This window comes from Aristolochia californica, unplaced genomic scaffold (assembly GCF_029961685.1).
Source record: "Aristolochia californica isolate CCGP_79_NKW_82.1479 unplaced genomic scaffold, dmAriCali1.0.hap1 SCAF_13, whole genome shotgun sequence".
NCBI lineage: Eukaryota > Viridiplantae > Streptophyta > Magnoliopsida > Piperales > Aristolochiaceae > Aristolochia > Aristolochia californica.
This window is the reverse complement of record NW_027181804.1, coordinates 4,119,558-4,135,990: the sequence shown is the minus strand read 5'-3', so window position 1 is coordinate 4,135,990 and position 16,433 is coordinate 4,119,558. Positions and strand designations below refer to the sequence as shown.

General features: G+C 40.7%; 1 protein-coding gene across 1 annotated transcript; it reads left to right on the top strand.

Annotated features, from left to right (window-relative positions):
- Window positions 1-5,796: 5,796 nt before the first annotated feature.
- LOC137949086 (protein TRANSPARENT TESTA GLABRA 1) lies at window positions 5,797-15,214 on the top strand. The gene is made up of 2 exons (XM_068795359.1): window positions 5,797-6,910; window positions 14,910-15,214. Exon 1 carries the CDS (start codon window positions 5,893-5,895, stop codon window positions 6,907-6,909), a length of 1,017 nt encoding a protein of 338 aa, XP_068651460.1. The 5' UTR covers window positions 5,797-5,892; the 3' UTR covers window position 6,910; window positions 14,910-15,214.
- Window positions 15,215-16,433: the final 1,219 nt, after the last annotated feature.

Here is a 16,433-nt window from a genome sequence, read left to right as displayed (position 1 = left end):
AGATTCTCGACTAGTCATCGATAGATAGTCGGATCATCAAGGAGAGTCCCTTCATCTTTCTGATATTTGGCATTGACCTCCATAGGGGTAGCCACCGAAGATGTGTCCTCCAACCTAGCGAGTGTGATAAGATCTTGAATATACTTATGTTGGTTTAAGAAAATACCTTTGAGTGTGTGATGGACCTCCAGCCCTAAGAAGTAGGTGAGGCGTCCAAGATCCTTCATATGAAAAGTGGCATGCAACACCTTCTGAAGCATGGTAATCAGTTCAGAGTCAGTGCCAGTAATGATGATGTCATCCACATAAACCAAGAGAATGACCATGCCTGCAACAGACTTATGATAAAAGAGGGAGGAATCATACTGACTCTGGGTAAACCGGTGGAGGATAAGTGTGCTACGAAATTTCTCAAACCAAGCCCGGGGGGCTTGTTTAAGCCCATACAAAGGACATCAGCTTGCAGACATGATCAGGAGAGGATGTAGACATACCCGAGGGAAGCTTCATATAGACGTCTTCCTGCAGATCACCGTGGAGAAAGGCATTCTTCACATCCATCTGATGCAATGGCCAAGATTAAGAGGCTGCAATGGCTAAGATAGTAGGGACTGTGGTCATCTTGGCAACTGGGGCAAAAGTTTCCTCATAATCAATCCCATATTCCTGCCTGTTCCCTAGGGCCACAAGGCGGGCTTTGTACTGATCCAACGATCCATCGGAACGCAGCTTGACAGAGAATACCCACTTACTTCCAAGAGGCCGAATAGTAGGAGGGCAAGCCACAATGTCCCAGGTGTGATTCTCCTCTAGCGCTTGTAGTTCAGTTTGGATGGTCTTTTGCCAAAATGCATGTGCTATAGCCTGTTTATATCCAGAAGGAATGGAAATAGAAGACAAAGTAGCTACCAGAGATCCAGGGGAGGGAAAACCTTACCGGTCAGGAGGGTGAGAACTACGTGTGGATCTGCGAAGATGGAGGGGTGCAGGAGCAAAGGGAGGATCAGGAGCAAGCGCTAGGTCAGAAGGAGGAGAGGGCAGCAAAGCAGTAGGTTGAGGCTTATCAAAGCTCAGAAAACTAGACAAAGAGGTAGACGGAAGTGTAACTTGAGAGGGAAAGAAACATTGGTTTTCAAAGAAGACCACATTCCGAGAAACACGGACTCAATGCGCCTGAGGATCATAGCAAACATAGCCCTTTTGAGAACCGACATACCCAAGAAATGCACACATAACGGATTGAGCAGTAAGTTTATGTCGTTCATGATCAGGTAAATGCACAAAACAAATACAATCGAACGTTCGAAGATCTATGTAGGACAGAGAATAACCGAATAATTTAACAAAGGGAGAGACATGATGCAAGACAGGTGAGGGCAGGCAGTTAATTAAATGACGGAGGTAGAGAGAGCTTCACACCAAAACCTAGGAGGAACGGATGATTCAATGAGAAGGGTGTGGACCATATCAAGAAGGTGATGATTTTTGCGCTCAACAACACCATTTTGTTGGGGTGTCGAGGGACAAGAACGTTGAGAAATAATGCCTTTGCTTTTTAGAAATTTTTGGAATTCTGTCGACATGTACTCACCTCCAGAGTCAGAGCGGAGTACTTTAAGGTGAGCGGAGAACTGGGTTTCAATGAGTGCAAGAAACCTCTCAAAAATGACAAAAACGTCAGACTTAGCTCGTAGGAAGTAGACCCAGGTAAATCGACTAAAGGCACCAGAATCAACCTGAGATACCAAAAGTAGAAATGGCAGAAATGATCATCCGTTGTACCATTTCAGGAGTGAGAGTGGTGGAACTGGCAAGTGCTGGTGGAACAAAAATGATAGGGACCGAAACAGCAGGCGGCAATGTGGCAGAACTAGATGTACCGGTGGATGTATGATAAGTTGTAGGCTTCCTCCATGGAGGTCGTGTAGGGAAAATGGTGATGTGATGACCCGACTTCTTACAATAGCTACAGAATAGAACCGACCTCTTGGGGCAGTCTCGAACAAAGTGACCATAAGCCTTGCAGTGGAAGCACTAAACAGAACTGGTTTCCCGACCCTGAGGCCTTCCTTGTGCTACATAAGCTACAGAAGCCGAGCCTGAATGCGAGGTTCCATGCCAGCCTGAGTAGTAAGGCGCTGCTCCTCCCGGAGAAGTTCACTCAAACAGGCATCTAGGGACGACACCGGATGACGATTCATCAGATGTGATTGAGCAATCTCAAACTCGGGACGAAGCTTCATCAAGAATTGATCCCGTTTACTGGTGTCATGTACAGCTTGCACAACAGAGAGAGCAGCAGCAAGGACATCCTCGTAAACAATGTCAGTGTAGTCAGCCCACAGATTTTGGAAGCCCGAGAAATATTCTTCAATCGAACGATTGCCTTGGGTGAAATTTGCAAGTTCATATTCAACTTGAAATCGACGGGCCGTGCTAGTTTGACGATAAACCTTGTGGAGGTAATTCCACATATCGACTACAGTTTTGTAGGGCCTCAGATTTGGGACTAGGTGAGGCTCAAGAAATCCAAGTATCCAAGTCATGACTATAGCATCCATGATGATCCATTTTGACAACGCGTCAGCATCGCCAAGTGCCGAATCACTCCCATCAATATGACCCAATAAACCTCTTCCCTGAACAAATAACCGAAACTGAAATACCCAAGTACCGTAGTTCTTGCCCGTGAACAGAATAGGAGCAAAATCGGACTTGTCTGCTGACATGATAAAATTGAATCTAGCAAAATTCCTAATGCACCCCCCGCAAGATAAGAGATTCTAAATATACCCCCACTTTTCGAAAATTGCAAATAGACCCCTACACTTACAGAAATTCAAGAGTTGCCCCCAGGTTAATAGTAATTCGAATTAGACCCCCAAACTATTAGAAATTTGAAAAGCACCCTCACACCTTTAGAAATTCCAGAATGGCCCCCAAACTTTCAGAAATTGCAAATCGGCCCCCAAAGGTTCTCAAATTGCAAAACAACCATATGCCAAATAATCACTCGAATCGAACGCACGGGAGAAAAAAAATCTTACCTTCGTTCCCCCTTCCGGCGAGTTTCCCGGTGAGAACCCCCTTCCTGTTGTAGCTTCTCCGGCAATGAAACCACCGATGGAGTTTTTTCGACGACGGAACCACAACGTTTTCGTGCTCGAAAAATACTTTTCGACAACCCCTTTCGTTTCCCCTTCCGGCGAGAACCATCTGCCGTTCGTTTCCCCTTTCGACTAGAACCCCCTTCCTGGCAACGGAACCCCCGTAACTTGTCCGACAACTGAACTACCCGATAAGTATTTCCAACAGCGCCCAAAATCAATGCCGAAAGCGAAGAGGAAAAAAATTCGTCGGATAAAAATACGTCGGACGATTACTCTTCAGAGCTCTGATACCATGACAAAACAAGATCAAGGGACTGACGGAACAGTCCAAACATCCACAAGAGAGAGCGTAGCTCTCTGGTTTCACGGCGAAACGAAACACACGAAGGATCAATCCAAAATTGTTTTCGTCGGGGATTTTCCCCTTTTCATTAAGTATTTATCCTTTAGGTTTTCCTGTTACAAAATGGCCCAAGACAATACCCCCTAATCCCATTAAGCCTAATCAAATAACCCTATATACATATCCCAAATTATACAACAATTATGAACATAAATTACATTTAATATACATTTTAACATATCGTAACAGTTGGGGCAATAGTAACAAGACCAATAACCAAAATAGACAAAGAAGCACTACCAGAGGGTAGCTAGCAACCAATTAGGTAGGGAAAATAAGTCTACTGCTTAGGAAAAACACAAAAATAATGAAAAGTATCAAACCATGGGTTCCACATCAACAAGGGCAATCACTCAACAGTGCATGAGGAGTTAAATGGAAAGCATGACATTAAAAGACACTAAACAATAAACCATTAACAAATAAGGGGGGAGAACTTACCACTAAAACATGGATAATTGTTATAACTTCACCCAAAAAGATTCTTCTCTCAACCAAAAACTAAAGAAAATGAAATAGATTATGACAAAATTTTATAAAATGAATTGTAATGACAGCTATAGTAAGAGTTCTAATAAAAGAGGAAAAGTTTTTTAAAGAATAGTTATTTTTGAGTTTGAGACAGTTGCAAACACGATAACTTGTAAACTCCAAACCATAATAGCATGTATTCCGAAGGCGACTAGATAGAGATTCTATAACACAAAGCTTAACATGATAGTATGAGACATCTAATAATCCATAATCGACCTTAACAAACATCTAGTAACTCATAATTGACTTCAACAGACATCTAGTTGTCCAAGGTTTACCTTAACATTGTTATTAATTGTAAAGAATGTCGTCGGTTTTAAGTTTAAGATAACAACAAACACAAAAACCTATAAATTGCAAACCATGGCAACATGTATTTCAAAGATGACTATACAAAGCTTCTACTAAGCAAAGCTTAACGTACATCTAATAATCTAGAATTGACCTTAATATATATCCAATAATCCAAATTTGTACATTCTAAACCATGGTAGCATATTTTCCGATGATGACTAGATGGAGCTTCTATGAAATAAAGCTTAACATGATGACAACAAACATCTAATAATCCAGAATTGACCTTAAAAACATCTAATAATCTAGAAGTGACCTTAAAAACATCTAATAATCTAGAAGTGACCTCAACCATTTGATGTATTTTGTTAAAATAGAAACAAGATTCACACAAATAAAGGAAAGGAAAATATACAAAAAATAAAAAAGATATTTTTCACATGATTTGATTGACATAACATATTGTTAAGCATCAAGGTAGTTCAAGACACTAGTGAACATACTTAAAAAATAAAAAAACAAATGGGCAAGAAGTTACCAATGAACAGTAGACTTCATGGATCAAACATCAAAGGATTCTAGTCTTTAGTTCCTTGTGGAAGAGAACAAAAGTCAAAGGAGGCATAAATGTAGAGAGTAGACTTCATGGATTAAACATCAAAGGATTCTAGTCTCTAGTTCCTCGTGGAAGAGAACAAAAATCAAAGGAGACATAAATGTAGAGAGTGCTCTATTGATGAAGCGATTCTTATCCTCTTATAAGAAGTGCAAAAGAAAAAGTCAAGAAAGGGAGAAATATGTGATTTCTTTGATCACATAGGTACTTCATTTTATAGCTTAACTCCAATTGGTGAATTATAATACTAGAGTATAAAAAGGTTATTACATAGGTGATTGTTTTGATCTAAAAATCAATTTTCTTTTACCAATCTTCCCCATAGAATTCTTTTTATTAGAAAAAAATTACGTTGATAGATATCTTTGCACTTTCTATAGCTATATTAAAAAATTAACTGTAATGTTTATACTTACTATGGAAATAAAAAGATAAATTTTATCATTAAATTAAAAAATAAGATGGATATTTCTACCGTTAAAGTCCATGGAAGAATAGGAACAAGAATCCGAGAGAAGAGAGGCAGCAGTGACAAGAAAGTCAGCAACGACGTCAAGGGTGTAGGGAGACAGAGACAGAAAACGCGGGATAGAGGAAGAAAAACAGGAAAATAAGGATGCACGAGAGAGGGGGGTGCGAGAAGATCAAATAGACCTTATTTGAAACGAAGAATTTTAAATCACGGAGACGCTGGACCGCTTAATTCTCGAGTTTAAGAAGCGGACAACTCGAGAGCCGATCAGACCCATGGAAAAGTCTAATCCTTTAAGCGGACAACTCGACAGCCATTCATACCCATGGAAAAGTCTAATCCTTTGACACTAGAGCACAGGGCCGGCTGCGCACTTTCTCCTGTGTACTTCCTATAACACCCACCTACCCTTCAAAACTTCTTGTTCATCTCTCAGCTCTGGGTGACTTCTTCCTCTCTTTCAATGGAGAGCTCAACCCTGGACTCCCACCCTAAGCCCTCCGCTTCCAACGTGTTTACCCACGAGTCCCCTTTCCCCATCTATGCCCTGGCTGAGTCCTCCTCCTCCAGCGGTTCTCCCCGCCTCGCCATCGGCAGTTTCTTGGAAGAATACACCAACAAGGTCGATATTGTCGTCTTCGACGAGGAGACCCAAAACTTCGTGTCCAATCCCTCTCTCTCATTTGATCATCCTCACCCCCCTACCAAACTCATGTTCCACCCTTCTTCCTCCAAATCCCCTGACCTCCTTGCCTCCTCTGGAGACTTCCTCCGCCTCTGGGAAATCCATCCCAACAACACGGTCGAGCCCCGCGCGGTGCTCAACAACAGCAAGACCTCGGAGTTCTGCGCTCCTCTCACCTCCTTCGATTGGAACGAAGCCGAACCCAGGCGGATTGGAACCTCCAGCATCGACACCACTTGTACAATCTGGGATATTGAACGAGGAGCGGTGGAGACCCAGTTGATCGCCCATGACAAGGAGGTCTACGATATCGCCTGGGGGGAAGCTGGGGTTTTTGCTTCGGTTTCTGCTGACGGGTCGGTCAGGATTTTCGATCTGAGGGACAAGGAGCATTCCACCATCATTTACGAGAGCCCCCAACCCGAGACCCCTTTGCTTAGGTTGGCCTGGAACAAGCAAGATTTGAGGTACATGGCCACTATTTTGATGGACAACAGTAAGGTGGTCATTTTGGATATCCGGTCGCCCACGATGCCGGTGGCGGAGCTGCAGAGGCACCGGGCAAGCGTGAACGCCATCGCCTGGTCCCCGCAGAGCTCCAGGCACATATGTTCTGCCGGGGATGATTCGCAGGCGTTGATTTGGGAGCTTCCAACTGTGGCAGATCCGAGCGGGATTGATCCCATTTTGGCATATTCGGCCGGGTCGGAAATTAATCAGTTACAATGGTCAGCTAAGCAACCGGATTGGATTGCGATTGCTTTCGGAAATAAGATGCAGCTGCTTAAAGTCTGAGGTTAGTAATACGCTCGTCGTAGACTACTAATGCTTTGCTAAGAAATACGCTACCAGACACTGCGAATTTGTGTGAAGTATAGTGTACCAATCTATTATGTACTTTGTCCAAGTTCCCTCTCCTAGACATGAGTTGGGTATTGTGCCTTCGGTGTTTGCTGCTTTGTCTTTCCCCCTGGGTTGTTTTGGATACTTGGACTACTGAATTACCTGAACGAGTAGATTGGACTTGAGTGCTTGAAAGGAGTGAACTGTAAACTATGCTGTCAATACTTGTGATCATTTTCCCATCTGGAGCAAATTCTATCTTACAATTTCTGCAAGTTGCCTATTGTTGAGACCTCTCTATGTCAGTCTAGGCTGTGACTATGCTGAAAAATGCCTGAAATTCTCCATGCTCTCCACTACAATTGATAACATTCCAATATGGATTACAGTGTAGCTTTATGATGTTTTTTAAAGAAATATTCAACACTTTTCTCATCTGTCAGTGGTACCATGGATTCGCAGCTTGTCCAATTCTCCTTTGATTCTTAGGATTGCAGGTCGAAAGTCTATCCATTTCTCACTCCTCACTCAGGTGAAAGTCAAATAGTTTTGTTTTCAACTACATATCTGCCCATGTTGAGCCAACTTGTCCACAGTTTGAATTTATCATTCGATTCATATTCTCTTCGTCATTTATGAATGAAACAGTTCCAAAACTTACATTTTAGAAATATTTTTCACAAGGTAGTGAGTTTCTGGAGTAGGGTGCCTTATGTTTTTGTTAATGACCCGTTGGTAATCGCCATGCTGGGGTGGCTTTCTTACTGTGAATTCTTGAGTTAAAGTCTCATGGACGTCAAAGGGTGTAACCTATGCTCCAAGAAAGTGAGTTTTTAATGATGTTCCAATCACTCTGTGTTCCCGTTAAGATAAAACTGTTGCATCAACAGAATATTTCAGGGCTATATAAAACCGTTATGTCATTGAATATTACAGGGCTATCTTCATAAGGGCCAAATTTGCAGTTAGGGAAACAACTAGTCTAAAGTAGGTATGCCTTTCTTTGGACATTTATGCAATTGCATTTGCCTTGAGTGTGTACATTGATACCATATCTTTGTCTTTTTTACTGATTATTGTTTGCTTTTATGGCCTTTTGAGTACGCTAAAATGGAGAGATGTGCTATTAATGCTGATATCATTAGCTATACTTGTTTGAAAAGCTTAAAAAAGATCAAAGGTTAATCAAATATTTGAGATTCAAATTGCTATGAATAATTTAAAACAAAGCTATAGATGAATCAAACTCATTTCATGCAATTTAGGAGCAATACAATTACTTTTTGCCATATTAGGTAGGTTCAGTCTTCATATAGAGAGGGTCTACTTCCACCTTCTCTGTATATGTAGGCTTTAAAATGAATTAAGTTATTTGCTATGGAAAGCAAACTGTTTTCTTTCAAATGATGTTAAGGTCTCTTTGCTTTGCTGTTTGACTTTGAAGACTTATTGCACCAGATTCAAATTTCATGAAGCAGAAAAAGATTAAGAGAAAAATGTACTGCAAGATCTGTTAGTTCAATAGTACAGCTTTTTCAAGGAAAAAAAGTGGAATAATGGGTTTAAGTGAAACTAAAAAAGTTTTGCATTCTAAAACAAAATAGAGCGGAAACGCACCACCACCTTATCGATTTTTTATTTTTATTTTTGAGAAAAGTGATAATATATTAAACAAGAGAAAGATTACATAATAAGAGGGCCTCCCATTACAACCAGAGCAGGGAGGGAGGTCTCGTGTTTAGTTAGACCGTCTGCCAAAGAATTGGCTGAACGAGGAACATGAGACTAGATACAAGGTTGGCCTCAAGGTCAGAAACACAGTGATAAATATGCCATTGTCTTCTAGGTGAAGTAGCAGCAATGGAGCACCAGTGGATGACAACACTGGAATCACCTTCAACAATGAGGGGGCCTCGAAGATGGTCGTGAAAGGTAGCTAGCCCATGGTATAAAGCCAAGAGTTCAGTAGCAGTAGAATCCGAATCGTCCATTGAGTCAGCATAGAAGAATAGAATAGTACCAGAGGCATCCCTGATAACGCCTCCAAACACAGTCGGGCCTCGGTTTACCCGAGCACTTTTGTCAAAGTTTAGATTAAAAACCCCTTGGGGAGGGGGGACCAGGGAATACATGCTAGTGGACGGCGACTTCCTGCCATTTGAGTGATGCATTGCCAATAGTTCTCAAAAAGGTAACACTGAAGGTGCTGAAGGCATCCTTTGTGTGAAGCCACACTGAAATGTGCCCAACAATCGAATCAATGATCTCATTGGTTGAGTGGGATTTTGAGCTAAGCTGCATGTTGCTCCTCTCCTGCCAAAGCAATCAAGGAATGTGTCCAAGGTAGGCAGAGGCCAACATGTGACCAACTTGGGCAAGGAAATATGTTGGAGGAATTAACAAGCATCAGGTAATTGCTCAGGCATACAGAAAGTAATGCCAATGCACTGCAAGATCTGGGGCTAGACTCTCCAAGAGAAATGACAATGTAAGAGCAGGTGCGGGATAGTTTCATCAACCTGGGAGCATAGAGGACAGAGGCTGCAAGGAGCACAATTTCCTCTTCTTTTAAGATTATCCTCCATAATAATCTGGCCATGGAGGGCACACCAAAGAAAGAATTGAATCTTTGGAGGAGCCAATATCTTCCAGGTGATAGAGTATGAGGAGGTTGAGGTTCAAGTCTGCCGGTGATGAGCAAGTAAGCGGAGGAGACCGAACATGTTCCATTGGGGTCGGGTGTCCAAATGATTTTATTCGAGGTAGTGGGCCAAATATCCACATCTTGAAGGTCAGATAAGAGTTGGGAGGCTAAAATACCCTCCGGATCAGAGAGCCCACGCCGAAAATGAAAATTCCAACATCCAAGGGAGGACCAAAAGTCAGCAACCATGGCATTCTGCAAGGAACAAATGTGGAGCAATGGGGCAAAGAATCTGCTCAGATCCATGCCATTACACCAGCGATCGGACCAGAATTGAATTTTTTCACTATTGCCAGCATATTGATTGATCCTAGGTCTAAAAGAGCTGAGTAGACGGTAGAAGGAGCGCCAAAGAGGTGAAAGACAATGTTGGTCACTACCATTAATCCACCATCTCCTATCCAAGCGAAGGTTCATAGCAACCAAAGGTCTCCAAATAGCATTAGTATAGAGGTTAATGTGCCAAAACCATTTCAAAAGGCAAGCCGAATTTATGTCTCTGGTTAAATGACGCCCCCCCCCCCCCCCCCCCCAAAAAAAAAAAAAAAGCTTTGGGTCGACAAATTTCTGCCTAGGTGATATTTGAAGATTTTTTTGTTTTTTGTTTTTTTGCTATATGACATCCTTCATCTTTTAGACTTATGTTCATATTTGAAAAAAAAAAATTGTAGATCTTTGCATTTCTGGTCTATATGACTGCTTGAATTCACGCCAGAAAACAAAGGACTAGAAGTCAAAATGCAATGAGTTGTTAACCAATTGCAGCCAATGAGTTGCTAACCACTGTGTGCTTCACAATGCTTAGAAGTCAAGCAAACGACAAGCTGATTTGGACCCCTGATGACAACGGCAAATTCACAGTTGCTTCAGCCTGCAAGTATCAAAGGGGAAGAAGTCATATATCTGAGGTTCACACTGCAGCCATATCCTGGAATTTGTCTGGCCCTTTGCAAGAAGATTCTTACAGCTACCAATCTCTGGCTAAGGCACAAAGGAAACATGAACTCGGACATTGTCTTCCCTTTTTGCGTCCTGGAGGATGAAACAATTGATCACCTTATTCTGCAATGCCAATTTGCATGGAAGGTTGGACCAAACTGCTCGGCGAAATTGGAATCTAATTCCGTGTGATCTCTCTAATGCTAGCCACGAGCAAAGGCACTCAGATTTCAGGTCTAGGCAAAAAGCTCCTCTCGGCATGCATTGCTCACATTCCTTGGGGCTTATGGCTTGAGAGAAACGACCACAGATTTAACAATAAATTTTCTACAATGGACAAGGTTACCCTTCGGGTTACTGGTCTCAATTAACTTTTTTTCTTTCTGTTTTTTTAAGAGTAAATATATATTTTTTGGTGGATTGAGCCTTTGGCTCATTGGTCATTAGGGGGATCAGGGGTTTCTAGCATGAGGTTTTGAGTTCAAGTTTTGCAAGGAAATGATTTTGTATATATGTAATTGTTAAGGAATAGTCCCACATGGATTAGTGAGTACAAAAATTTTGAGTTTATTAGTTGAGAAAGAAGTTTTCCTAAGTTTGCTTGTCATTTTGGGATGGGCCTTGGACCCAACTTAACATAGTATCAAAGCAGGTACTCATATGTGAGCCTACACTTAAACTATCCACTTGTAGATCCAAAAAAGAGGGCCTACACCTAAATTATCCACTTGTAGAGCCACAAAAGAGGACCTGTACTTAAACTATCCCCTTGTAGAGCCACAAAAAGGGCTTGCACCTAAAATTATCCACTTGTAGAACCACAAAAGTGGGTTTACATGTGAGGGGGAGTGTTAAGGAATAGTCCCACATGGATTAGTGAGTACAAAGATCTTGAGTTTATTAGTTGAGAAAGAGGTTTCCTAAGTTGGTCATTTTGGGATGGGCCTTGGACCCAACTTAATAGTAATCAACATTCCAGAAAACTATCTTTATAATTATTATTAGACTGGCCATATAAAAGAAACTATCATCAACAAGTGTGGCATCCAGGACAGTAAGAAGATTGGGCTTCAAAGGCTTCCACATCTGTTATAGCCTTTCTTAGATTCAATTCCAGCAGCAACTTTCGATGGAAAGTGAATCTACTGTGGTTATTAGTTGGGCTCCGGTCGATTCCTAGTTTTCATTAGTAGAATTGAAGGCATATTTGTAAAGTCCTGGACACCACTTGGTCCTATACTACCAGGTGCTCTGGTAGTGCAGTGGATGCTTTGGCAAGGGAAAGGGTGACTATTCAGCAACTTGCTGTCGCTATTACTCTACTTCTTTGAGTTTCTTTTGGCTTGTTTTTCTTCTTCTTTTTTTCCATACTGCCATGTTAGTTGTACCATTAGATCTTTGTTTAATAAAAAACATTTTGTATTATCTCTTCCCTAGGAGTATCTTAATGGAATCAGTTTTCTCATTGTCATCAAAAAACAAAAATCAGCAACAACTTGCATCATGCTTGAAGTAGGAGCTTGAATATTTGTTGTCTGATTGTACATGTGCCGGGTTAACATTTGAATACTTGAATAGCTTGAATACAATTGCCGTTGCTAAGCAGCTTCCACTTTGTTTGCACTATGTCCCTCAAAAACATCTCTTTACTGCTGAAAAGATTGAATGCCCATACTTCATGCCCCATTTAGTTTGGTTCAGATTGTGTTGTCAGCATCTCAAATTTTTTTTTTTTTTTTTGAAATAAGGTGTGAATATATATTGCAAGATGAGGAAAGTATACATACCTAGCTAAGAAAGCCTTCCTCCACAACAAACTGTTGGAGGGAAACGCCTTGTTTAACCTGATTATCTGCTAAATGATTAGCAGATCTAAGAATATAATTCCATTTACGATGCAGTTGGGTAACTAAAGTACAAATATCCTCAAATAATTCCCAATACTGCCAAGGAGGTTTTGAAGAATCTATACGCCAATTGATAACAACTTTTGAATCGCTTTCAACACAGAGGGCCCTCCATCTTTTGCTTGAAGAGTTTTAGCCCATTGTACAACCCATGTAGCTCAGCACTGGTTGAATCAGATATATCAATCGATCCAGCATATGATAAAAGAAGATTCCCTTTTTTGTCATGAATGACTCCACCAAATCCAGCCGGCCCCAGGGAACCAAACGCACTTCCGTCAAAGTTTAATTTGAAGTCCCAATGGGGGTGGAGACCAAATTGTCATAGGAGGAGGGAGCAACGGGAAAGACATTTCCGCAATGAGACGCCAGTTTTCACGCAAATTTGATCCTTTTAAGTTCTGAAATTCCTTCCGCATGAGGACCCTAGAGGATACTTGCCCAATGATTCTATAGCATAAAATTTTCCAGGGAAGAAATTTTCGATTAAATTTTCTGTTGTTTCTCTCTTTCCATAGACTCCAGACAATGTAACCCACACAGCAGGAGATTAATATTGTCCCAAGTTTAGGAAAATGGACTCTAGTAACAGTGAGTACAGTGGAAGGTAATGATTGAGATGAGCAGTATTGTAACCCAATTTTGTTGTTCATGTGTAAGGCTGGACATGAGGGGGAGCATTAATGGGAATATAATCTAACACAGATTAGTGTAAAAAAAAATAATACAGTTATTTGTTGGAAAAAGGCCTCCGAACATTTTCTAGTTATTTTGGGACAGTAACTGATTGGCTGTTCACTTGCTGAAATTGTTTCAAATGATCCTTTTTTCCCTCATTGGGTTTACAACATAAAAAAATACATTATCAACTAGCAATTCTCTATTCTACCATCTACAACTTTACCAATGTAGAAGTTGAAGATTGTTGAGTGTGAGGCAGAGAAGGAGAGGAGGAGAACAGTAGGACGAAAGCTGTTCAAGAGACACCAGCAATTATTAGGGGTCAAGCTTAACCACTAACCTCGTTTTATTTAGTCACTTAATGATATTACATAACTGTCTAAAATACCCCTCATTTCTAAACACCTCATAACTCACTAATTACATATCAGAATTGCATAAAAACAGTACTAACCTGAGTCTAATCATTATGTAAAGACATCTGACCTATGAGGGGAAACATATATACGGTCAAATGACCATAATGCTCCTGGATGCTTATATCAACAACCAATATAAAACATTTCAGTGGTTAAAGTTACATGGTGCCTACCATTTACTATATATTCTTCATAAAAAGTTCAATTTATATTTACAATAAAATCAATTGCCTATTGTAGTTTTAGGGGTAAAAAACGTACCTTGAGCAATGATTTGCTAGCATTTGTCTGCTGTAGAGGAATTCGCACTTGACACAGTTCATACATGGAGCAGATGTCTCTGTATCATAGCTCATGACCTCTTGTTTTCTTTTGCATTTTTTTAAGGCATTTTCTTAATTGCAAAAACATCAAATTTGATACTAAGGTTTTAGGATGCAGAAATATATTCATGGTTACCATTCAAAATAAAAAAATAAAAAAATAGCCATGCTTACAATTGCTCCTTAAATAGGCAAGAGGTGGAAGTTACATAACGGAAATATTTCCAAGTATGCTGTCCGCTTTTACACGGTAATGCGTCATGGAAATTTCTGAAATCAGTTATTAGTTTTGCGAATAGACAGATTTGTCCAACAGAGAGCATGGTTCAATTGTTTGTCAAGGAGGAGATTGGGCAACTTCATCAAGCAACTTTGTGCTTGTTGTATCTCTATGGTGGATTTTTGGCAATGCAATAAAGATTACTGTTAATGTACCCAGGTCAACTTGCCAAACTGTGTGATCAATTTAATTGGATCAAATGTTCCACTGGCTGCTAACTTCTTGCATAGAAGCTTTTGGAAGCTATAAATCTGTTGTGTCTTGTCCAAGCTTGGGCTTTGGGACAATTCAGAGATACTCTGGGTGACCGAAGTAACAGAACCAAGACTTGAACCCTTCTTTATCATGTTATTGAGTTAGAGTGCCTTAATCCGTGATCTCAATACAATCATATAGAAAGATTTTGAGTCACATAGAATGTGGGTATAAATATTCAATAGGATTCCAACCCGATTGAACACTGTCATCAACAAAAACAGAACATTTAATGATGTTCATGACAGAACTTGTTTGGAAAATTGGCTGCTGCTTCTTGTTTGTCTGGCACAATGTGGAAGAACTCTTTACTGATTAGTAGTCATGTCAACGCATAGTAGATATGGGAGCTTGCATGAACAGTGATTGTCTGATGATGTAACATCAAATGATTTAAGTAGCTTATGTTGTTCTGTGTTTAAACCTTTGAAAACTCTCTTGCAGATTGTGTACAATGACTGGTATGTGATCAGATTACTTTCACTACAATCCTCGTCGACGGTGGCCCAAATCTGCGGGTACTCACGCTCATACAGCCATTTGTACTTCTAAATCTACTTATGATGAAACGGTGCATATGAAAGGATGGTTTCAAGTAGCAACCACTCATAGATCCTCGAAAACGAGAGGGATTATATCCGTGTACTGACTATTAGTAGATGTTAATACCCAGAACGTCAATCGTCTGGAAGCAGAAGGGGTGTGTAGTAAAAGATTGTTTCTATCTCCACATGCAATCTTGCACAGCAGATATCCGTCGTTTTTTCCTTTCACGATGCAAAACTAGTATTCGACAAATTGCGTTAAAAACTAATATGGGTCGTTTACGAAACTGCTGGGGGAATTATGTGACGGCCTTTCTTTGGACGAGAATGCGGGCGTGTGAGTCAGTAATTCTCTCCCTACCGTCTTTTCAAAGAGAGGAAAGCAGAATATCATCACCCCAATTTTCTAACAAATAATGCCTCGGATTTCGCTATGGTTATGAAATCAACTGAGGGGAACAGGAGAAACGTTTATTTAATCCGACATCGTGTTTTTTTATTTAATAATCACCCGAAGCACTATCCTGATGACGATGAGAGACGTTTAGCGCTTAATGCAGGATGAGAACAACAACGAGAGGGTGATTTGGTTTTGTATTATGTGATGCGTCATGTGTTTTGACATTTTCTGTCAGTTTCGGAAAAGGAGGGCGGCTGAGGGCGGTGGTCCGCCACCCACTGCCACCGTTATCGGTTGGATATGTTGCCTACATTTTAGGCGTGCATGCACCTTTCCAGGAAAAAAACACCGCATTATTAGTAGAATTGGATTCTACGCTTCTTCTGATCCGATAAGTCTTACTTCTCAGCTCTCTCATTAAAAGAAAAGAAGAAAAACAAAAATCAGGAAATCTGAGACTCTCTCGTAAGTTCTTAATCATAGTAAAGGAACGAATCTGCCTTAAAGATGGCAGCCACCCTCACACTTGTTCCCCATATTTTTAGTGAGGAGACAAATCCCCTCAGGTGAAGATGGCAGCGGCAGCCTCATCCGAGGAAGAAGGGTAGAATCCAATTGTATTAAATATTAATTCCTAATAAATATACTTTTTTACAAGGAAGAAGCTTGGATACGTGGGGACGAAGCAGAGATGGGATTACTATATGGAACGATAATGAAATTACAAAACAGATTACGAAGCTCGAAAATAATGCATCTTGTCTTCCCTTTTTCTCAAACACCAATCCTGAAAGCCGAAAGCCTCCAAATCCGTGATATCTTCCTTTTTCTTGAAGAGTAATTTCTTTTTTATCTTGGAAATCCTTTTCCCTGTCCAAGTCCTTAATAAATGCAGAGCGCGACCATTTTCCACCACTATGCTCTTTGTATATTTCGTCATAACGCTGGGCCCACTTGACCTATCTGGATATAAGTTGCGTAGCTAGTCTATCCACCCCGGCCTTGCGCGTCCACGGTCAATTT